Source organism: Strix uralensis, chromosome 13 (assembly GCF_047716275.1).
Source record: "Strix uralensis isolate ZFMK-TIS-50842 chromosome 13, bStrUra1, whole genome shotgun sequence".
In the NCBI taxonomy this organism is placed as follows: domain Eukaryota; kingdom Metazoa; phylum Chordata; class Aves; order Strigiformes; family Strigidae; genus Strix; species Strix uralensis.
Window position 1 is genome coordinate 9,626,057 of NC_133984.1, and position 23,718 is coordinate 9,649,774.

The window sequence follows — 23,718 nt, forward strand, 5'->3', positions numbered from 1 at the left end:
TTGCCATCGTTGGTTTACCATAGATAACAGCATGGAGTGTTCTTTCCGTTTTGATTCAATAGTGCATGACAAGGGAATCCAATTTGTTCAGATTTAGATGACATGCCTCCAATTATGTAATTCCATTAGGAGGTGCCTGCAGCCAAGTCTGTGCTCACAGTCTCGGCAGACATAACTGTAATGGGACGTGTTGCAATATTGCTGTGTGGTAAGCACAACTTTGATAGAGAGCACGACCTGTCTCTCCCAGTCGTGTTTGTGGGAATGGAGAAGATGAAAAACGGTCTAGCTGTACTTAGGGCTCTAATCTGGCAATAAGTTATGTCACTACAAGAACAAAGCTTTGCAATGAAAGGTGAATTTGTAATGGCTATATATTTTATGTATTCAAAATCAGACAGTAAATGCAGCACTTTGAATATGATCTTATATTCAATTCCATAAATGGAAGATATATTGGTTGCAGTTTTTCCTCTTGAATACCGTCTCAGATTCCTATATACTTGGGAATGGTGGATATTTATGAGAATATAAAGCAGTGATGAAAACATAAGACTAAATCTTAGCACAGTTACAACTTGCTTTAAATTATTAACCTTTAAGAAGCATGCTAAAAAATTCTTCTATGCAAATTCTGCAGGACTGGGGTTGGTGTACATACACGTTACCATAGAGCTATCTAAATAACGTCTTTAAAATAATTGTGTGCTGTTGATGCAGACTTACAGTTTCTGCAGGCAGGAAAAGGCAATTCTAGTGGCAGATCTGTCTCCCCAAGAAGCGGAATATAACACCACTCATAAATAAAGCTGTTTAGATGAATTTAGCATCACTTGCAAACCAGAAGATTTCTGCAATGCCTTTGGATAACATAGCTCAGATGGAGCTTGGTTGGGCTTAGCTCTCCAGGGGCTGGGAAGGGGCTGGATGGGGCGCATGCAATGTATTTTCGGTAGAGGATGCTCAGACCTGTGGAAACTGCAGAAATTTAAAGGCATTTAATAGCTGTAAAAAGGTCAAAGCTCTGACAACCATAAGATCTCTTGTGCTCAGTCCTGCCCTGGTTGGGTTGGTCCTGCGGGCAGGTCCATCCCACGAAGTTGGAATGTGGGCTGTACACCCCACCTCTGTTAGCCAGTAGTAACTAGGGCTTGGCCAAAGAGATATTATTTAAATATATAGCTTTTATTAAGAAGAAGAGCTCCCTAATCCTTGCTCTGGGAAAGTATGAGTGATAGCATCTCTACTTTTGCAATCTTTTGCAGTTCTCACATGAATATATGAAAGAATTTAATAATGTTCTAGGTTAGAAAATGGGCATGCATATGTATACATCTTTAAAATCTATCTTCTCTGACTTTCTTTCCCCTTATTTATGTTGAGAGAGGAAGCCAGCAAACGATTTCAATGTATGATGCATCCAATATCACCTTTCACATAAACAGAAAAAATATGCTTCCTCCGATGATGTGATGAGATCAGGATGCATTTAAGTGTCTAGAGAAAGTGTCATTTTGTTTAAAATAATGTGAAGAGAAGACCAGTCTCAGTATGTTGAAATGAGTTATGGGGGTGCTGCTGTTTTAATGACAGGATGGCGGAGATGTAGCTTAAGATGCTGCTGCGCCTGAGCCCTGGCCCAAGTCGCTGCTGTCGTGAGCCCTTTCACATCCGCTGCTCTTGTCCATGTCTCTGCTCGGATGCTTTGCCAGAAACCCCGCTCAGGTGGCATTTGGCTGTGTGTTAATGTAGCCCCTTGGTGGATGGCTCAGCCTGCAGATATAATGGAGTCTATCAACCTCAGGTTCAAAACCCAGTGTAATTTCGTGGGAATGAATTGTTCAGATAAATTTGGTAGAGCACAGTTTCTTAATCTGCTAAATGGAAAAAGACACTGCTGCCTGGTGTTTATTGGATTTTGTGCAATTTGGGAAGAAATTAGATTGTTTTAGATTAACCCCTGCAGGGATGGACACCTAGGAAGAGGCTGTTGTCGCTCAGACAGTTGATTTTCAGGTTTATTTATCGCAGCAATCCAGCTGCCGGTGTGACTGAGAGCAGAACCTGCACTACTGCGATACACTTCATCGTGCTCTGGAGCACCCGTTTGCTGAGTTCAAATGAGAAAGCATCGATCTGCTGCAAACCAGGCTGTGTACCCCACCATTGGTGGCACTGGCCAGTGCTTTGGCTCCTCTCCCTGGGAACCAGATGCCCAGGTGGGTTTCCCTGGGTGTTTAGGGGCTCACTGGAAAGTGTTTGTGAAGGCACCTGTGCTCCATGGCAAGCTCTGCGCTTGCTCTGGTCCCTCCAGCTCTGTAAGTGCCCTCTTCCCTTTAGGAAGAGGTTCCCCAGGTGGGCTCAGAGTACCACCACAAGACTCACCATCTGCACCTCTGGATGCCAACGTGTCACTGGATTAAGTGACAGCAAGTAAATCTGCATGCAAGAGTCAAAGCCCATGCAGCAAACGCTTTTCTGGCTAGTGGGGTGAGCCAAGCATCACTGGCCATCTGCAAAGCTGGCGTTGGCCCCTCCACCTCCAAAGCTCCACTCCCAGACACATTTCAAAGCAAAATGACAAAAGTTGGGGTCCAAAGGGGTTGTGCCTTGGCCCGTGCAGCATCTCCCCTTGTCTGGTCTTTGCAGGAGTACTTACACATCCCTGGTGTGTCTGCACAAGGGTGAATTGGGAGAGCAGAGCTGGTGTTACCAGCACCGTGACAATGGGAGGGGTGCCTGTCCTCACAGACCTAACTGGAAGCCAGCCTGGTGCTGACGTTGAGAGAAGGGGTTATTACTATTGCGAGCGGCAAGAGGAAATGTTCAGCGTAGTATATTCTGGGACACCTTCCCAGAAAATGTTTCCTTGCGGTAATTACAGCACTGATGCCATAAACCCCGGCAGCAGCTCCCCTTTGCAGTAGTGGAGATGGAGTGGAGTGTCAGGAAAACTCTCCAAGATTTGGTTTGGTCATAGCCTGTTAAATCAAGAGCCCATTCAATGAGGGCATCGTGTTCTCCTCTGCCTGACGGGACATAGCCTGGCGGCGTGCAGCAGGGAGTGACAGCCCAAGAGCTCACCGTGTTTGTTGCTTGAAATCCGGGGATGCTGCCGCAGCTCTCCCCCAGCAGTCACTGGCCCCACACACTCTCCTAGTTGTCCGAACTGGTTTATAAGCTCCTCAAAGCAAGAACCACATTTGCCATGGTACTGTAAACCTGGGAGATGAGCATTCACGCACTTCATTGTGTTGAGCGTGGGGGTTACAGAAGAAACAGGCAAGCCACAGGGCGGACCCAGCCCGAGCTGGGTCTCTTCTAGGCTGTGGCTACACCCATTACTGGATAATGCTCAGACGTGTCTGAACGTGCATTTTGTAGAGTTGTGGTCAGCTGGAGCTGGTGGCCCCAGGTCCTCCTCGTCCCCCTCTACATTGTGTGACATGTGTGGTGATGTTCCCCTGTGTGACTTCTGTTTCTGGAATTATTTTTTTTATAAGAGAGGGGAAATAAGACATGTGAAAGTACAACTCTGGCTATAGGTGCTGTTTTTGTTACAAGATGGTAGATAAAGATGAATAGAAGAGCTTCTGGCTTTGATCTTCTTTCATCCCCTGGGGTTGTAGGACTTGGCACTGATGGTTTCTGAAGGGACACTCATGCCATCCTGTCCCTTCCCCTTGGGGATGCCCTCTGGGAGGACTGCCGAATACGCCTGAGGGGAAGAGGAGGAAATCTGGGGAGTTATAACTGATGTGACTGGGACTCGCTGAGGAAGATGCTGAGATAAACAAATTAAGTCCTTCACTGAGATAGAGCTAGCAAGGTCACCTCTTTGCTCCCTCGAGTAGGGCAGTTCCTCTTCAGCCACCTTTCACTCCTTCATCCTTTTTCCAAGGCAAGTGCTTGCCTGCTTCATACCTGCCATGCTTTTGGGATGTATAGAGTTGTGCTCTGTTTTGTTTCCTCATTGGAAACACACTCTGCATTTGCTTGGAGGAGGACAACTTGCATTGAGTTTCTACTCCCAAAGCTGCGTTCCCAGCATCGGAAGGGTTGTGGCGGTTCAGATGGGTAGGGGACATGCAGTAGAGGCAGGACTTGAAGCTTGCTGATTGGTGAACTGTAAATTTGAGCTGGAAAATGTGGCTGTACTGTAAAATTCAGGACACCATCTGTTTCATTGCTTGCTTGCAGTAACATTTGTACTTGATAATTAAAATGTCACACACATTTTTAGCCAGAATAATCCGTGGAGGAGTAGAACTGTGTCTTCTGAAAATCATTCAAGAGATGCTTGCAGATAGGAACGATGCTGTTTTGAACCATCTCTCACTGCTCATAGAGGAGGTTTGCTTTTTTTCATATTTTGAGGAGGTGGTTAGAGGAATGGGAGCAACAGCAGACCCTTTTGGAATGAGCTTAGTGAATAACACTGGATATAATGTGGTTTATTTTGCTTTAGGTTGGTCATGCTTGGGCTGGGCTGTTGGTGCCTCTCCTGGTTTTCTTCTGGCAGTGGTAGGTTAGCTTTGGCTTCAGCTGAAATCAGCTTGTTTTTAAGGGTATCTCAGCTGACTTAAGCAAGACTTTTCCTCCAGCTGGTGTGGCTGAGGATTCAAAGCACTGCCTGCTTGGCTGGATGTGGGTGGTGAGGGCTGGGAGCTCAGCTCCCCTGAGCAGCAGTCTCAGGGCTCAAGGACCGCAGTGAGAAGCTGCTTAGAGAAAGGTCAGGTCTTGCCCCATGCTTGAGTTACCTTCACTGTGAGAGAGCCAGAGCAAAAGGCAAAGCAAAGCAGTGCTGTTCGTGGGCAGGGGAATTGAGTGCTTTTTTGCATAGCGATGCCAGCCCTCACCCCTTCCGCTGGTGCAGAGGGGAGCTGGGCTCCTCTCCTTGCCTAGCCCAGGTTGCTGCGTCTCCTCTTTGCAGTGGCCTCAGTACAGCTGCCAAGTTGGCTGAAGTTTGCTTCATGGCACTGAAAAGATGCAAAAATTGAATTTGCTTTTGGCTGTCCGAAAATGGGATTTTGAACATCTTAATGCTGCAGATTAATTAACAATATAGGAGACATCTGAAATCCATAAACCTGCCATGTGTCCTAGCTGATATCTGTGCTGAATGCGCTGTTGCTAACCCCCAGGAAAGCATCTGATGAAGTTTTGCCAGCTCAGTCTCTGGTTCCCAGGCACATCACACGCTTGGACTGTGTAGATGGTCCTCCTCCGAGCACAACATGACACATCCCTGCATTGGTTCAGGGTTGTATAAGAGGCAAAAGTATCATTTTCCATAAACATGCCTTTCTAAGGGCATCGTCCTAATTCAGACTATGTAACTTATGCTTTTGCTGAATGTATGGGGTGAAACTAGCAGACGTGGGATGTTCTGCGCATCTTGTAATGTTTGCAAAGTCTTGCTTGCTTAGCTGATGTAAAAACCCCTCCCAGCTGAGCTTTGACACAACAAATACATCTATGGAGTTTTATTAGAAATGCACACTGCTATTCCATGAAAATTTTAAATCCATTTATGTCAACTATGTGCGAATAAGTTTTTTTAAAATCCAGGTCTGTTGGGAGACATTTGAAGCTTACAGCTTTACAGTGCATTGGTGTGTGCTATCAGTAACTAGTCAAGATTAAAGATGAAGTCTGCGGAGGAACTGCAGCGAGTACTTCAGAAATGCTTGCCAGCCAGCGAGTGCTTTCTGGTCTGGCTCCTGGCTTAAATCAAACATTTTGATGACATCCCAGCATCCAGGCAGACCTTCTTGTACATCAAAGCTCAAGATATATCATTGCAGGATCAGGTCCTATGCTTCTGCTAGGAGACTGTATTGTAATGTGTGAGAGAGGGTTTAAAATATTCTAATTGTCTGCTATGAAATTACAGTTTTGTTCCCTGGAGTAGAAAAGTGAGTTTAAATCATTAACGCCACAAGTCTCAGTGATGATTACGGAAATGTTTGCAAGTGACTTAATCAGTATAGTTTGTGTGAGTGGCCCATTTTAATATTATTGCACTGATTAAGTTTTCTTAGCTAATATGTGTTTCATTTCCAATTCAATTAAATGAGAATCCCCTTCCATTACGTGATATTACTGAAGTGCCCTAGTGGGGCAGGAGCACACTTGGTATTTCCAATTGATACAGATTTCTTCATTATACAGTCTCATGGTGCTAAATGAAATCAATGAAAGCTGAAATTAAAATTGTAGCAAGTTGCAGCTGTAAATATGTTGTCCGTTCCTTGGTCCCTCTTTTAGCAGTAGGCTGAGAATATATTAGTATCCGTTCATTAATTACATTTCAAAGACATTTTCAATAGATGCCTGCCTTTGACAAAATTTTAGAAAGCCTGGGAAGGATTTTCCTTGGATTTCTGTAAGCCCAATGATTATCATAAGCAAAATATAAGTTGCATTAATGTGCCTATTTTATATGCTATGTATCCTCACTTTAGCTTTTAAAAGCACTTTTGTGTAACCTATCGTGGGATATATTAACTGGCATACGGAAGATTATCTGCAAATGGCTTGTGAAGGAATTAACATCATCAGCCTTACATTTTTTCACGTGAGCCAAACCTCCTCCTTTTATGTATTATTGAAGAGAATTGATTGAGCTCTGATATAGTAACAAATGATTTTATAAATACCTCTCTGGAGTTAATTCCCCATTGTGTGATATGCAGAGCTCTTGGAGCTGATTGTGTGATCTTTTTCTTGAGAGCTTCAAGATTTCTCCAGCATTGAGGCAAGGGTGTTCAATAGTACATACTTTCATATACGAAGGAGTTGGGAGGCACGTTACTACGATTCAAGCAGCAATTAGGAAATTGCAACAAGTGCTCAGGAAATACAGTAAATCACAACTTCTAAATTCACATTCATACATTCATAAAAAAGACAAATGTATGTGTCAAGCTGAGATGGGAGCCCTCTGCATCCTCTTGCTTCTAGATCGTATTAACCACAAAACTTGCAAGTGGGTTCAGCAATCTTCTGCTTCACGTGCACCAGCTAATGTGCACCCTTTGGGTGGCTGGTGGGTGGCAGGATGAGTGTCAGCAGCCCCAGGGGATACCGGGCACGTTCAGTGTGGAAGCCCCTGTCTCACGTTTCTGCTTTTGTGCTACTCCGTGCGGCCGTGCATTCAGCTCGTGCCCTCCACTTGCACGCTCAGGGCTCAGCAGAGGCTGTCTGAAGTATTGGTTTTATTAAATTATTAAAAGTATTTTCATCTGGTCAGAGAGTATGTGGCTTAGCACATTTCAGACATAGCTAAAATATATATGGATATAAGGATAAAGCTTTTTTCTTTAATACTAAATATATGCTTTTTATAAACAAGAACCTGGATTTTTTTTTTTTAAGAATATAAATATTTTAGCATAGTTATTCTGGCTCCATAAGTGCAATGAAAATGTTAGCCTTGGCATATCAATCGTGCTTTACAGATGACTGTAATTTCCTGAATGTCAAAACTCCAAATTTTTCTACTAAGCAAACTTTTCAGTGGCAAAATAGATTGCCTCCATAATATATCACTGTGTGCAGGAAAAAATGAAATCTTTATGTACTGTATTATGAATCAATGAGGCATTAAGATTCTTGGAAGGGTGAGTGGACTCTGGAAAATGAAAAACTGCCACTATTCCCTCTCTGTAAACCGCTGCTTATGGAGTGTAGGCTTTGCAAACCTCTATCTTCGCCGCCACAGAAATATCAGTTACAAGCTAAAACCAATTCCTGCGACGGCATTTAGATAGGGTAAATACTGTTGTAAATATCTGATTTATAGCAACATCCTGTGGTTATTCACCAGCTCTTTTGCAGTGGCCTCCTTTTCGCTTTGGGAGGCCTGCCGTGCTTTTTAATGAATCCAGAAGAGCTCTGTGAATGGGGAGGTGCCGTACCACACCTGGACGGGGCTGTGTGCCGCAGCTCCGGGAGACGTGAGCTCAGGGGGACAGGGACAGTTCCTCGTACTGGGAGTAGGAAGGTACTTCTGGTACTTTGTGGGCTTCAGAGCTTGATTTTTCAGAAGACATCACTCACACCTTGACTTTTCCTAGCATCTATTAAGGTCAAAATTCAGCTCTGCATCCTGTTTTTTTAAGGGATAATCGCCCTTACTAAGAAAGGCACTTTCCAAAGCCAGGACCTTGTGTGCTGCCGAGGCCAGCGTCACCCGTGCTGCAGCTCATCATCTAGCAGGAAGCATGGCACACTCTTACACTGTTGATGCTCCTCTGCCACCTTCTCTTGCCTTTCCTTGGATTTTACCTCCCATGTGCAGCTCGGGGGTCTCAGCACCGCTGCTGCCCTCCATCCAGATGCCTCTATTATATAATTAAGTTAATGAGGTGGGAAGCTCTGCTGCTCTGGGTAGGGTGGTGGGAGATGGGTGTTTCCAAAGGGCAGTTCAGTCCTTTTCCCAGCAGGTCCGGTGGGTGGGATGGGTCTGGGCCCCTCTCCCCAGCATTGCCACCCTTTCCCGTGCCAGACTCCAGGGTGGAGGCGGTGGATTCGGGACTGGCTCCAGCAGCTGAGTCACTCTTCTGTTTGCCGAGTCTAAAAATGGAAACTTGCTTCTCTTTTTATGCATCACTAAAAAAAAGTAAAAAGGCCACTGTTCTTGCTGAATTGGTTGTGAGCAAGGGTATCCTGCAGAGATCTTAATAATACAGGCAATTATGAAATTAATACCACTCTGGCAAATCTGCAGGGCAGCTCTCCCCTCCACAGGCAGTGCTGTGGACAATTAGTTTGTGCGTGAGGGTAGCTGGGAGCATGTGCGTGTGTGAGGCTGCATATTTTTTACTTATTTAAAGCCTTATTTTCATTATCTTTGTGTGCATGTGCATGTCTGCACATATATGAACATGTACATTGAGCTGCAAAATCTTAAATGGCCTCCTTCCTCTGTGCCTGAAATGCTCCTTTTTTTGCAGATCTTTCCTATTTGATAATTTCATAGGCAATGATGGGCTGGTAATTGCCATTCTTGCAAAATCCAGCTCCTTTTTATGGGCTCCTCTGGCACTTTTCTCGTGCTGCCGTTACCGTGGGTAGGCTGCTGGCTTCCTACCCCCACCATTAGTGTTTCTAGACAAAACATCTCTGTGATTCATTGGGTGCTGATAGAAGTGAAAACATAATGATTACTTAGAGGAAATGTAAATTTACACTTGCTAACGGCTTTAATTCACAGTTCTGAAATACTTATCTCCTTTCCTCCCAGGCCCTTGTTCGGAGCTAATGCATGATTCTCCTGTGCCGCCCTGAGACCCTGAGTAAAGGAATATAGTCCGTGTGCTTGTAGGTTTACAGGCTGCTGCAGAGAAAAGCAGTGTTTGCTGTTGTTCCTCCTCATAATCTTTATACTTCATTTTAATAAAGAAGTCATTTTTTCATCTAGATTTTGCTGTACTTTTAATTTTAGATGAGGTGGAGCTGGAAATCTAGTTTAATTGAAATGACTGAATGAAAAGAGGTCTCGTAGGAGCAAGTAGGACCCAGCCCTGGGTCTGCTTGCGTGACAGGTGCTGCACTGAGGTTGCTGTGAAAAGGAAAGGAGAAAGGGAGCAGACCTGCTCCAATAACCCTGCTCTGTGCTCGCCTCCTTGCAAGCACTGTGACCCCAGCAGGGGAGGACCTGGTGTGGGCAGCTGGGCTGCAGATCGGGGCATGGAGACAGCCGTGCAGCCTCCATGGGACATTGGGCATGAGGTCTTCTCTCTGAAGCTCCTGGGGAGCACAACAGCCCCCCTTGCTTCTCTCCTGCTCGGAGATGGGGCCCGTTATCCTTGTCTACAGGGCCAGGAGGGCTGGGAGCAGAGAGGAGTGCTGTGGGAAGCCCATGGATGATGCTTCTTGGCTGCTGCCATTGCCATCCACATCACTGCTGCGAAGCATCTGGGACTGATCTGGAGTAGATGCAAACATTGGATTCCCAGCACTGTGTCAGTGAGCTTGCCAAATATTTTGGCCTTGTCTCTGCGAGCTGTGCTGTGGGAGCACCTCTCGGCAGGGAAGAGGTATTCCCATTTCGGGGGTGTTTCCAAGCGTGCATGGCTGAGGCAGGAGAGGCTGTCACCAGGATGCTCACCCCTGTCCTTTTAATTGCGTCTCTAGGTGACAAAGTTCGTTAAGAATCAGGATGAGTCACAGTTTTAAATGAACATTTTACCTCTCTCTGAGTGATCTCCAAACAGATGCCTGCCTCCAACAAATAAGGCAGCAGTGGTATTTCTCTTGGAGGAACAATTTTGCGGTATTAGCAAATCAAATTCTCAGTGGGCCACTCTTGATGGGAATTAACCTCACCTACTGGGAGCGAAGTACTCCTGGCGCATGGCGTGGTGTAATTGAGTTTGACTTCTTGTAGAGACATGGTGGGCATGATTGATCGGCAGGGAGACCCTCTGCCAAAGGTTAAAATCCATTGTCAGCTTTGGAGCCGCGCGGGGGAGGGTTTCCAAGAGCAGAGCAAAAAATGTGAGGCTCGCGCCGTTCACATTCCTGACCTTCCATCATTGTCTGCGACTTTGCTGTCAGGTTATCCCGAGCAGAGATGTTTCACGAGCAGTGCGGGGCGAGGGAGGAGCGTGGGAGCCTGCCTGGGGTGGAGTGTCAGAACACTGCTGGGAGCAGCAGCAGAGAAGGGGATGGGATCTCAGACACGTGTGCAGGGCCGTCTTCCTCTGGTTGGATGCGCTGTGTGAGAGAAGTAGTTTCCATCTCAAAAAAATATGAAAAGCTTAAAAACATGAATATGTGACTTCTCTTTTATAAAGGAGCTCTGTGGATTTTAATCCAGAGGCACGAGCGGTTTATGGGGAGGGTGGGAAGGACACTGATTGTCCTTGTGCTGCTCGCTGGTTCTGGTGATTGTGCATTGTTTCTGGTGCCGAAGCACCAACCCTATGATTATTTTTCTTTTTTCAGTAGCTCAGTCCTTAATCCTTTGCATCATATGCAGAATCTCTGCTGCAGGGTTTTAGTTCATTTTATCTGCTTTTCTGCTGGATGTGGTATTTATCTGGTCTATCCCTTTGCCTCTGCCCCTTCGGAGGGTACTTAACTTTCCAAACGTCCAGCTTTACCTGGAGTGTAACTTGGTTTCACATTGCCCTGTTAATGTACCACAAAGTCCATGAACTGGGGGAAAAAATCCCCCAGAATAGGAAACATTCCCCAATTTCCCTTCCTCCCCCACCTCCACCTAATGAGATGGAGTCACTTGTGTAAAATTGCCTCCCATTCATTGCACAAGCCTGTCTGCGACTACAAACTGTCCTAGCCAGGCTTGCCATCTGGATGAGCTTGACCTAGATACAAACCGCTGTGCTTGAGCTAGCTTAAAGGGTAGCCTCAGTTTTGCTGGGTGAATGGGACTGCCCCAGTACATTCCCTAGAAATCATAGCTCTGATTCCTCAGCCCTGTGCTAAAATGGTGTTTTCCTGGGTTAGTTTGCCCCCGACACAGTCTGGGGAGGGGAGGTCGGGATGTTCCCGGGGCTGCAATTCTCCCTGTGCAAAGGCTGTAGGTTTCTTACCCTACAAAGCCCTTCTTGCTATAGCTTCATTTCTCAGCAGAAATGGGTAAAGGTCACTCAGTCCCTCACCTACTGATCCATACGCTAATGGATGTAATGGGGAGTGGATGTTTAGCTTTCAGCTCCTCTCTCCAGCTCCTTACCTCATAGCTCCATCAAGCCAGGCTCAGGTTTCCAGGCTGAAGACATGGCAGCTGCCAGCGTCTGACCTCCAGCCTTCCTCTACCTCAACAAGCAATTAAACAGCGCAGCAGCCTCTGTCCTCTGGCAGGGATCGATACTCCTCAGTGTCGGCACCAGCAGGAGTTTTGACCTGAAGGGGCTCAGAGGTTCCGAACTGAAGCCAGCCCTAGTTATGGTCCTCATGGAAATGGTACCCGTTTGGACCCCACAGCAGTCGCTTAGAGCCTCTCCACCAGGGTTAAGGTGCCCTGGGAGAACGTACAAGACTTAAAGCTGCTAGACAAGAGTTTCCTTTGCCACCAGCATGCAGCCCACTGCTCTCAGGCCCTTAGGATGGATGCTCAGCTGCTGATGGGCCGCTTTGCCAGGCCTCTTGTGACAGCGGGGCTTGTGGCACAACAAAGGAGGAGTGAAAGGAGCTGCACATGCTTCCATCCGCAGGTTTGGCCATAACCCTTTCTCTCGGCATCACCTGGGTTGTTGCTGCTTTGCAGTCCTGCTTTGCATGGCCAGGGCAGTTGTGTTGGGATGAGATGTACTCATACTTCGGGAGGTTCTGACCCATTTTGATCCTTAAGCAGTCACCCCTTCCTCACCTCATTTCAGTGGAGCAGCTCTGCACACAAGCCTCCTGAGTGCCGCGGCATGGGTAACTGCGTATCCCTTCCCTGGCAGCTTCTCCGGGCTCTGAAGTCTCTGGCTTTACTCAGTGTTGTCATCCCCTGGGGTTTCACACCTCCTCACTTTGACTTCTTCTTTTTTTTTTTTTTTTTTAATGTTGCTTTTAGAAGCTTGCTCCAAGGATGCTTTTAAAAAAAATCATTAGATTAGAAAAAAGGATTCTCATTCAGCCCCTGTGCTGGGCAGAGGTGGGGAAGGGGCTGGCACAGATGCACTATGTGACCACAGAATTATCCTTCAAAGCAAGCAGATGGCTGAGTCTCAATAAACCCCTCAGAGAAATTCACAGAGATCTTTGAGGTTTCTGTTTGCTTCATATTTTCTCCAGGGGCTGTGCAGGAAGAAGAGAGGGGACTGCTCTGGGCTAAGGATCTGGACAGCTGAAAGCAGGTCCATCCACTGACAGCACATGTTTCTTGGTCCCTTTCAACAAAAAACATCTTATCTTAGCAAAAGTCATCTCATAGCAAAAATGTCAGGCAGGGGCTTGTGCTGTCCCCCCAACCTGACACGTGTTACTCCCGTGTGGGGTCTCTGGGATGCTGACATGGGGTAGCAGCACTTGTGCAGGAGGGAGAGAATAGAGCATCTTCATGACCATGCAGGTTATTAAAGTGCCCTCAGACCAGCCACAGGGCATTCGTGTGGCAGCACCACAGCCCCAGAGGGTGCTGGGTCAGTTGGAGGGAGCTGTGGTTCTGGCCCATGGGTGAAATGGGGCTTTCGTGCCACCGCAGTGATGCCGAGATGATGTGGCAGGAGGATGCAGCATGCGGGCTGGCATAGCTATGGCTGTGGGGAGGCCGAGCACGTATCTCCTCTCTCCATCCCTGGCTTTCAACGCATCACCCTGCCTGTCTCTGCCATTTTCCCCATTTTCCTTGTCCTACCCATGAGTAGAAGCATCAGAGCACCAAGTAGCCCAGCTTTCACACCCCAGCAGACGATGTGAGCCATTAGCTGGGCGTTTATCTGAGGGGAGCTTCTAACCTTTCCTGAGCATCTCTGCGGTACTGGATTGTGCACAAATAATTCACAGCTCCCAAAAATGCTCTGGCTTCAACCTTGCAATGATGTGATGAACAGAGCGGGTGATGCAGCACAGGAAGCAAACTCAACACTGTGGGACTGTTCACTCCCCGTGTTCCTCGGGGAATAGCTGTGCACAGGGAGATACCAAAATCAAGTGACTGTCACACCATCTCACTTTCCAGGTGGCTCCAGGGTCAACCTACTTTCTGAGTTGCCCGCAAGCTCCTTTTGTTCTCTGCTTCATAGTCATCGAGCTCAACTTTATTAGAAAACCCATGTTTCTGATGAGTGCAGCTCTTTAAGTCGGAGGGATGATTCACAGTAAAGTTTGATCTCTACCTGCAAACATGTTGTCTCAGGCTCTGAAGCACAAGCTTCAAGGAATGGGCAAGAGCTCAACACCCCCTTGTTAAGATAGCAGAAAGAACAAGCTGTTACATACAAAACTAAAAATAATTGCAAAGCTTTGAGTCTTCCTCCCAGTTGCAGCAGAAGGATGCTCTGAGCGCTGATGGCCGAATCCATCTCTGGCACGGCTCTGACTTGACGATGCATTAAAGCTTTCATGACTTTTTTGAAGCTCAGTTCAGATAAATGCAGAGCAGTGTGGCTGCTTTTCTGGAGCTGCCGTGATTTCTAACTCGGATGAGCGTGGCTTGGGGCAAACCCAAAGGCTGGTGTTCCCAAAAGAGACAGTGTCTTTTTTGGTAGAATTTTAACAGGGAAACGTAAGAAGGGGAGAAATGCACAAAACAGCTGAGATTGGCCCAGCAACTGACAAAGCATCTCTCTGTAAGTCACTTCCTGAAAGCAGGATTCATCTGGGAAATAACAGCATAGTATAAATAACAGCCACAAGCCTGTTTGTGGGGAGCCATGCTTAGGCCAGCTAGGATATGGGCTCTGGCTGGGGAATCCCATAAGCATCCCTGCTGATGGCCTGGCTTCCCGAGCACGGGATGCTGGAGGGAGCCCAGATGCCTCCACACTCCCTGCAGAGTCCAGTGTGCACCTTTACTCAGCCTCCTCTCTCCTGTCTCCCTCAACTGTGGCATTTTCCCCTGCCCAGCACTGATGGAGATACCTGCCCAGATGAGGCCGACGGCCACCTGGGGTGATGGGGGATCTGTTTACAACACAGTTTCTTCTGCCAACATACAAGTTTTTATTCATTCTTTTGTTTTTACAACAGCAGCCAAGGGAGGCGCTTTGTCACTGCCTGTGTCCAAAGAGCACAAAGGCAGAGCGGTTGAAGAGTTTGAGCTATGATGAAATGCTCACTGTATCGATCTTGGCTCAGGATTTGTTTCCCTTCTTGCATTAACTCCCCATTGATTGCTTTGACGACCTTAGAGTGTATGGTTTTGTTGGCCTTCTCCCTTAGCCAGCAGCACCCCCATGCCTGCATGCTGCTCCCCTCCCAGCCTTTCTGAACTGCTGATGGGCCAGGTTGTACAAAGTGCTCTGGAGTAAGCACAGCTTTGCTTTTGCCTCTTTGGGCATCAGAGGTTTGTCACTATGTTAGTTGCTGTGGTTAGTAGAGAGGTTAGTGCTGTATGGCACTAACTTGTTCCTGCTTGAGGGTTGGGTCATTATTTTAGTGCAGTATCCAAATAAACTAGATCCAAGGGTGAGAAGTCCTGGCAGGAGTTGAAGAAGGGGCTTGGGTTTGCCCCGGAGATGCTCCGTTTCCCCATGCTGGGGACCCCGACAAGGCTGTGTCATTGCTGTATCGAAGGGACCTGCTGCACAAGCATGACCAGGGGCGGCTCCTGCTCATCGGGAGTGGCTGTTTGGGGTGATGGTGCTTGTGGAAAGCCTTTTCCTTCTGCCAGGTTGAGTTCTGCAACGCTGCCAGAGACCTGCTGAGATGAGACAGAGCAAAACTCTTCCCATCTTTGCAAGGGACAGTGTGAGGTTGGCAGCTGCCGCCCTGGGTGTGCACCATGGAAGTGAGCTTTGTCCTTGTTCCCTCTTAACTCCAGCTCTCACTGTGAAATTATTAAATGGCATTTTTGGGGAAAAGGACTTTCCTCGGGGTCGGGGCGGGGGGACTTTGGCTCGCTTTGCCTGCATGAATATGCGGCCAAAGCCCTCGGAGCCAGGGAGGTGGCAGGAGCGCCTGGGTGAGTGTGGGGACAGTGATAGTGCTGATTGCAGTGTCCTGGCTCTCCGAGCATGAGGTGCCGTTGTGTCCGGCCACTGATGCTGTACTGGGCTCCTTGGCTTTATTTGGTTTTGCAAGTTTATTGTACTTTCTACTTATTTAATTATTTATGAGCTTGGATGCTTTAAATGGGAAGAGGAATGGCAACTCTCCAGGTTTCCTTTCCCTTGTGCTGTTGGATGCTTTTGGTGCTTGTGATTTGCTTTTTAGTCCACCCAGAGACAATTTTCTGTAAAACATTGACATCTAGTGGCTTTTCTGCTGAAAGAAACGATAGGGAACAAAAGATTGGCTGCGGGGTGGCCAGTCTTGATGCCACTCGGGAAAACAAATGAATGTCCCTTCTCCTCCTTACACAGCACCAAGGACACAGCAATCACACCCAGGGGGCTCGGGGCTCCCAGGCACACGCTCCTCCTCGGTGTCCTCATCCTGGAGGAGTGGCCTTTCCTGGCAGGACAAGTTGCTTATTGAGCTATTTTAATTCCATTTACTTAAGCAGATGGCTGCTATCCTGACAGTGTACCTCCAGCATTGTCATTGAGGTTGTGGTCATAATAAAGGAGGTGCGAAGAGCTCGGTGCGTATGGCTTCAGGCTGCTGGTGGTGGACAACACGGTGTTTGATGGTGGATATTAATGTGCAACCCAGAGTGATCTCTTAATGCTGTACGTAAGGTTGAGCTTGCAGCTTTTCCAGCTGGTGGCTGACGGGGTTCCCTGCAGCAGCGTGTCCCCAGTGTGTGCCACTGTCCTGTTGCTCCAAGCCAAATGCAGCACCTCCCTTGGAAATGTTTTCTCTTACAAAATGCTGTAATGCATCCTTTAATTTCCTGTTATTCACTTCTCTCCCCTCCCTCATTGTTGCAATCCTGTGTAAAGTGAAGGCAGGAGTATAAAACAGAATTTGCATGGGCTTTTCCGAGGTTCTCATTTCAGGGCAAGTGGGTTGGGGCTTCTAGGCACATCCCATTTATCTGACCTGCGAAAGGAAATGTAGGAAATGTCTTCCTCAAAGTTGTAACGCTGCTCTGGGGCTCGTGCAGCTGAGACCCACAGCTGCTCATTGGGAAATGTAGCACGAGCAGCTTTTTGCAGACTATATAAACTTGTCAGTGCAGCTCTGTTGTACGAGGAAAATAGAAAAGCCAGAGCTGCCTGTGCCCTGCTTGGCTTGGGACCTACATCCTGGGAGATACTTTGATTATTCTCCCAAGGTCTGGGGAGGGCATTGGTTGAGGCACCCAGCAGGAGCATGTTGCCACATGGGCAGCCCAGCACAGAGGGAAGTCTTGGGTTCCCTTCTACCTCTGTAGAAGCAAAACCCGTTAAGCAGAGACAGATATGTGCAGGTAGATAGAACCCTTCCCACTCCCCCCGGGGAGTTTGTTCAGCCGTTCTTCACCCTGCAGAGGTGAGCACGCAGAGGAGCGCTCTGCAGCAGGGCTCCTGAAAGCCTCTTAAGTGCATCTCCAAGTTTCTATTGATTTTGAACGTTAATGCACTGTGTGCTGGAGACACGCGGGACTAAACGCTCTGCCTTCCTCTCCCCTTGGCAGGAATTTCTACTATATCACCATCCTGCGTGACCCCGTCTCCCGATACCTGAGCGAATGGCGCCACGTCCAGCGAGGAGCGACGTGGAAGGCGTCCCTGCATGTCTGCGACGGGCGGTCCCCGACCACCGAGGAGCTGCCCAGCTGCTACACGGGGGACGACTGGTCGGGCTGTTCCCTGCAGGAGTTCATGGATTGCCCCTACAACCTCGCCAACAACCGCCAGGTCCGCATGCTGTCCGACCTCAGCTTGGTGGGATGCTACAACCTGTCGGTCATGCCCGAGGAGCAGAGAAATAAGGTTCTGCTAGACAGTGCCAAGGAGAACCTGAAGCGGATGGCCTTCTTCGGCCTGACCGAATTTCAGCGGAAGACTCAGTATCTCTTTGAGAAGACTTTCAACATGAACTTCATCTCGCCGTTCACACAGTACAATAGCACAAGGGCCTCCAGCGTGGAGATAGATGAGCAGACTCAGCAGCGCATCGAGGCCCTCAATTTTTTAGACATGGAATTGTACGATTATGCAAAAGACCTGTTTTTGCAGCGGTACCAGTACATGCGGCAGAAGGAGCACCAGGAAGCGCGGCGGAAACGCCAGGAGCAGCGCAAGATCCTGAGGGCGAAGCAAGCGCGCCTGAGAGAGCAGGGCGAGAACAGCTCCAGCACTGACTACATAGGGAACGTGGAGCGGTGGCGGCGGTAGTGGGGGGGGACTCGCCGGACACCGAAAGCGAAGCAGAACCCGACCCAACCCGCAAACCGGAGACGACGGAGCAATCCCAACAAATTACGCTTCTCAAGGGTTTGAAGCAAAAAGAGGTTAAAATGTTGCCTTTGCAGTTGCCTTTGCAGTAAATGTTGTACTGTACGTGGAACACTTAATCTTAGCGTGTAATTAAATTGTCCTTTTTAGGTTTGTTGGATTATTTATGAAATACAGGAGCCAAGTAGGCTCATCGGAAATGGTTGCTTGGACGTTTATTTAAAAGAAAAAAAAATCCGTAAATTAGTTATGAGTACAAAATGGGATGCTGGAAAATGTTTATGATGCTCAGCTGAAATCTATCTGGGAAGCAAACTCATTTCCTAATAATGAGCATTTAGCATACTCTCACAATACAGTATATGAGCAAAACCTCTTCCCTTTGATTTTATGTTAATTTTATTTTAATAATGTGTTTTCAAGGGCACCAACTGCTTATGATATTTACCAAGTTAATGAATGGACGATGAAGGGAACAATAAAGGTCTAGAAAAAATATTGACTAGTTTTATGTATAATATTGGCTTTTAAAAGGAATAGAAGTAATTTCTCTAGTTATATAAATATTTAAAATTTTAAACTTTTTCTACCTACTGCTGTTTAGAGTTTTAAGCTTGGTCTATCTCATATTAAAAAAAAAGAAAAAAAAAAAAGACATACATACTTTTCTGAACTCAATGCCAATGTTAAAGACACTGTTTCCAGAGTTTTTCAGGGCAATATGATTTTAACCATTCTGGAAAAGTTATAGCACATCTTCATGTTTCATAAAGCCTTTTCCAAATTATAGTCCTGTGACAGTGTCTAATTTTAAGTCTTTCTTACCCATTAGAATACATAATGCTGAATTTATCATTCCTTAATAATTGGTGGTATAAACTAGATGAAATTATGTTGCGGATATTTGTGTAGTGTCTTTAAAAAATCATAAAACTCTCTAATCCCAGCAATATTATGACAAGAATTGCTCAATGGAAGAAGTAGATTTACACTTGAATTAGGATTTACTTCCAGTAAATCTTTGCTACACCAGATAAGAACAGGGCTTTTTTTTTTCCCTACGCTCTTGAGCCCTTCTCAGCGATGACAGATGAGCGATGACTAAAAATGATGGAAACCAGTTTTACCATAGCCATAGTTATACAGGATGAGAAGGTTGCACGATGCACGGGGATGCAGCAGCCTGCTCCGAGCAGGCTTTGCTGGGGCACAGGGTGCGGAGCTGGAGCTGGACCGAGCTCACCTGCAGCTCTTCAGCCTCACCGAGACCGACCGGGAGAGAAGATAGGGCAGGAGGTGCGAGGGGCTCCTATAAATCTCTATGCAAAAAAAAAAAAAAAAAAAAAAAAGACAAACCTCGGCAAGGCTTGGGCTATATACGTTCAGCAAGTTAGAAATTTTGTACGTAGCCTGCAACGCTCCCGAGCTTGGCGCTAACTGGCGATCTCGGTGCGGGTGCGCGGCGATGGAGGCACCCGGAAAGGGCGGCTCTGTCCCCCTGTGCACGACGCTTACGAGGCTCACTTGCACTATTGCCGTTCGCCTGTAATACTCTATATATCAAGAGGGCAGGGGGTCATAAAATGAGGCAGAAGGCTTTAAAAACATCTTACGGCTCCACGCCTAAGTTATCTGGAAGTTGTTTTACATCTGATGTGTTGCAGCCCGGGGGGCAGCAATGCTGCCAGGGGCAAGCGGAGGGCAAAGCAGCAGCAAACCAATACCCTGCATTCGCAGCTTGGAAAAGAGAATAACTTCATGTACAGCAATTTTTTTTTTTTTAAATGAGAACTGCAGTTGCCAATATGATGTCTCAGTTGTATTTTGGTTTTTACGGGGGAAAATATTCGCTCTTAAAACTGAAAGGCACTGCTGTAAACAGGATTTAACCGTGGGTGAGCTGGAGGGCCTGTTGCAGAAGGTGCATTTTGTTTTTATGCTGTGGTGTGCATGGTTTACAGAGACTAGTTGCATTTTCTTTGTGTATACTGTTTATTGTATATAGGGGATGTACGAATATAAGGATACCGTTTTGTCATAACCATATCAAATTCTACTGATTTCCACTGTAGACGCTGTCTTATTGTGTAGATTTACAGGCCGATCCACTGACTTTGATTGTGTAATTTAACAATAGAACTGATAAATAAAATTTAACTACAGTCTTCTGATTTTCATGTGATTATTTCTTTATCTGACAGTGTGTTGGGAATTGCACAGTTCAGAATGAACAGTAATTTCAACACAAATGAAATAGCAGTTGACAGGCAAGTATATGAGTTTAAAATCATGGCTTTTCTGAAGTGTATTTAAACTACAGCTTTGAAGAGCAAAACCACTTTGGACTTTCTGTGATTCAGGAGTTACTGCAGAGATTTTGACTGCTTTTCTGAGCAGTCCTCAGAAAAACAAGCTGTGGTTTCTGGTGATTTTAAATACAATTGTCAATGGTCTGCAGCATTAAGGGATTCTTTCTGTGTATGTACATATATGTGTGTGTATGCGTATGGTTTTTTTTCCCTTTACATGATATCCTTCATTTTTGTTCCAGCTGGCTCTGGAGAATGCTGCCTAGCCGCTGACTTCCAGTGCATCCTGCTGCATCCATCCCGGGGACATTTTAAAACACAAAAAAGCTAAACCAGAATTAGATGGGAAAAAAAGGTGAGAATTAATTGAGCATAATGCCCCAGATAAACTAGAAAAGATGGTTTTTTACAATTAGGATGGAGGCATTTTTTTCTTGGTGGCTATAAAAGACCAACAGGCTTGCAGGACTTGCAGCGGGGTACACCCAAAGGTGTCCATAGGAGACCTCTCCTTGACCTAGTTGAATTCCCCTGTGAGGACAGAGGTGCCCTTCCTCTTGCGAGTGCCTGCAGGGACAACTTACCTCTGCAAATAGAGGGGTCTGCCAGCAAATCTGCTTTTGACTGACGTGGCTTTATATACAGGTCTGTTAGGTCACTGAGAAAGCTGCGGGTGGAGCTGCTAATGGGATAGAGGTCATGCAAGATGCTTCCCTGCAACCCAAAAAGCACCCAGCAGTGAAGTCTGGCATAAAAGCAATTGGGGTTGCCTTTTGAGAGGAGTACTTTGACAGTTGTGAAAATTCTTTTACTACAGGAGAGGAAGGATGGAGGAGGGGGGGATGTGTTTGGACAGACAAACTTCAGAAGCTGAGGAGCTACAGCAGTGAATCAAATAGCACTCAAACCCTCCGGTAAGTTTGGAAAAGCCTGGACACATGTTAAGAAAACTCTCCTGAGCACCAAGATGTCTCTTACGTTTCTGCCAGATAGGGATGTCAGCAACACCAATGCTGCCAGCATCAGCCTGGGGCAGTTCGTGTGGAGCCAAGGGCTGCTTTGGAGATGGAGATGTGTAGCACTAATATGTAATGTTAAAGGGAATGGGTTGGTTCATTTTGCCCTCCAAAAGATTGGAAAGTTGATAGATGTGAAACCTGTGGGGCCTTGCAAAGTGCCATATTTGGGGCTGATAGTTTGGGAATAAAACTTTCCTAAGGGGTACCTGGAACATAAGGGTTGTTGGAAGTGAACTGCTCAGCTGATTTCTGTCAATTAATTTTGCAGCCTTTTTGTATAACATATATTTTAGTATTCTGTAATACATGTGTATTGAAATTCCAATTATGTCATTTTTGAGTAAAAATTAACTAATGTTCTTTTTAATGTAATTTTTTTAATTCACACATTATCCAAAATGATCAGAGCCATGAATAAGACCCAACAGATAGGAGTGCAATTGCTGTTTCAGCTCATGAGATCACTGAGGAAAGAAGAAAAACTGATACATCTCCTCTCTTAAATTTCAGCCAGAAATATCAGATAATTGAGGGAACCTGTCAAACTAATGCAAACCTTCAGCTGCAGACCTGGGCTGCCAGGCTGGCCCACGTGCTCCCGGGGAGCCACAGGGAGCAGCTCTGGGTGGAGAGGTCAATCTTAGGGAGATGTCTTCTGCAGGAGAAATATCTTCCAAGCAGCTGATAGATTTAAATCTTTCACTTACTAAAAATATCCCTGTCTCTAAAGCGTGGGTGGAGCTGGGGATGGTTTGGTTATTGCTGGACCCGGCCGGGTCCCTGCACATGGGAGGAGAAAAGCAGAGGGTCCTTCCCACCACATGTGGGAATGGGGATGCTGGGATGGGGGAGTTGGGATCTCCCACCTCCAAGGTGGATGGAGCAATGACAAACCAAGTTGTGATGCAAACAAAAGTGGGATCCAGGCTCTGGAGGCAGCCGGCACCATCTGTCCTTCCCACCCCGCTGTCAGCCACGGCTCCTGCACGGAGGAGAGGAACAGCCTGCACAAAACCTCCCTGAGCAAATAGCACAACATCTGAACTCTTACCTATGAAATTCAATTCTGGATTTCCTAAAGCAATCTCCCTGTTCCACCAGCCTCATCAGGGAAGAGTGTAATTTCATTTAATCCATTTCTTGAGTTCAGAGTCAACTGCATTGCCATCATGCTAATATCGCTGCTCTGCTATCTGTAGGGACGGAGGGATGAGTTTAGACCTGAAATCAAATTTGACTCTAAGCTTCCAGAGGATCTATCAGCCAAATTACCCGTGGTCTCTACCAAGAAGCTTTGTCATGCAGTTTAGCTCTGCGAGGATGCATTAGGCCAGACAGGTGAGGTTATATCGCTTTTTGTTTTGGGAGCAATGAAATGCTGAAACAATATATATGCAAAGCGATCAAAATATTTATAGTGAGGGCTGAGTGTTCATTTTCAGGGCAATACGACTGCCTCCTTTTGGTATTCTCGGCTTTTTGAATTTTTATCTTCCCTCGTATGACTGCAAATAAGATTTTCACTTGCAAGGATGTTCACAAGCAGTTGTTGACATAAACATCTACATAAACTATATAAACTATAGAAGTTTATGTCAGATATATGTATTTTCTGATGGGCATTCACGGACAGAGGGCTGCAAATGACTCCTGGCACAACATTCAGTCGAGCCTTTGTTCTGCTAATGAGGTCTCAGCTCCACAGCATAAATTTGGTGGCCAGTGGCACAACACTTGTTTTGCCAGTGAATAATAAATTTTCTGGTAAATGAAGTTTAGGAATGATGAGAGCTATAGTGAAATGGGATGAATTCAATGGATATTTAGGCCAAATGAAAGGAGATTTCAGAGCAACTCTCTGTTTTGAGGTTCTCAGCTCACACCTCTATTATTGTTCCTCTTTGAAATGACATTCTTCTTTTAAATACTGTCTTTAAATTGTAAAGGCAATCTGTAAGGAGTTCAGATGATCCAGGAACTGAATTAAACCTTTGATTTCAGGTCAAATGGTTTAGCCTGACCCAGGATGGAAGTATTGTGACCTTTTCATTTCAAATAGCCCTACAAATATAAGCTGCTTTTTTTTTGGGTGGACTGCAGCTGAGTGTGAGCTCTGAAGCAGTTTCAGGGAAGGAAGGATGCTCCTGATTTTCCAGCAGGGCCTCCACTCCCATCCCCGCAGCAGGAGCTGCTGCTCTGTGGCTGCGAGGGGACACGGGGCCTCGAGGGGTCTCTCACCCACTTTGCAAGTGGTGCCTGGTGCTCGGTACAGCGACAGCTCTGTAGTGTTATTAATATTAGGTGAAGCACATAGAAAGTATTATTTTGTGCAATATAAGCAGGTGGATAGGGGGGGTTATGCCGCATGGGAGATGTGTGCTCCACAGGGGGAAACTGGGAATTTCCCCTCTGGGCATGGCAAGCTGGGAAGTGTATTAA

General features: G+C 46.4%; 1 protein-coding gene across 1 annotated transcript in view; it reads left to right on the forward strand.

Moving 5' to 3' along the window:
* HS6ST2 (heparan sulfate 6-O-sulfotransferase 2) overlaps positions 1 to 20,122 on the forward strand; it is a 134,602-nt gene extending 114,480 nt beyond the window's left edge. The window contains exon 2 of the mRNA XM_074882804.1: positions 17,189 to 20,122. Coding sequence (XP_074738905.1) covers positions 17,189 to 17,891 — 703 coding nt within the window. The 3' untranslated portion in view covers positions 17,892 to 20,122. The remainder of the gene's footprint in view (positions 1 to 17,188) is intronic.
* The last annotated feature ends 3,596 nt before the right edge of the window (positions 20,123 to 23,718 follow it).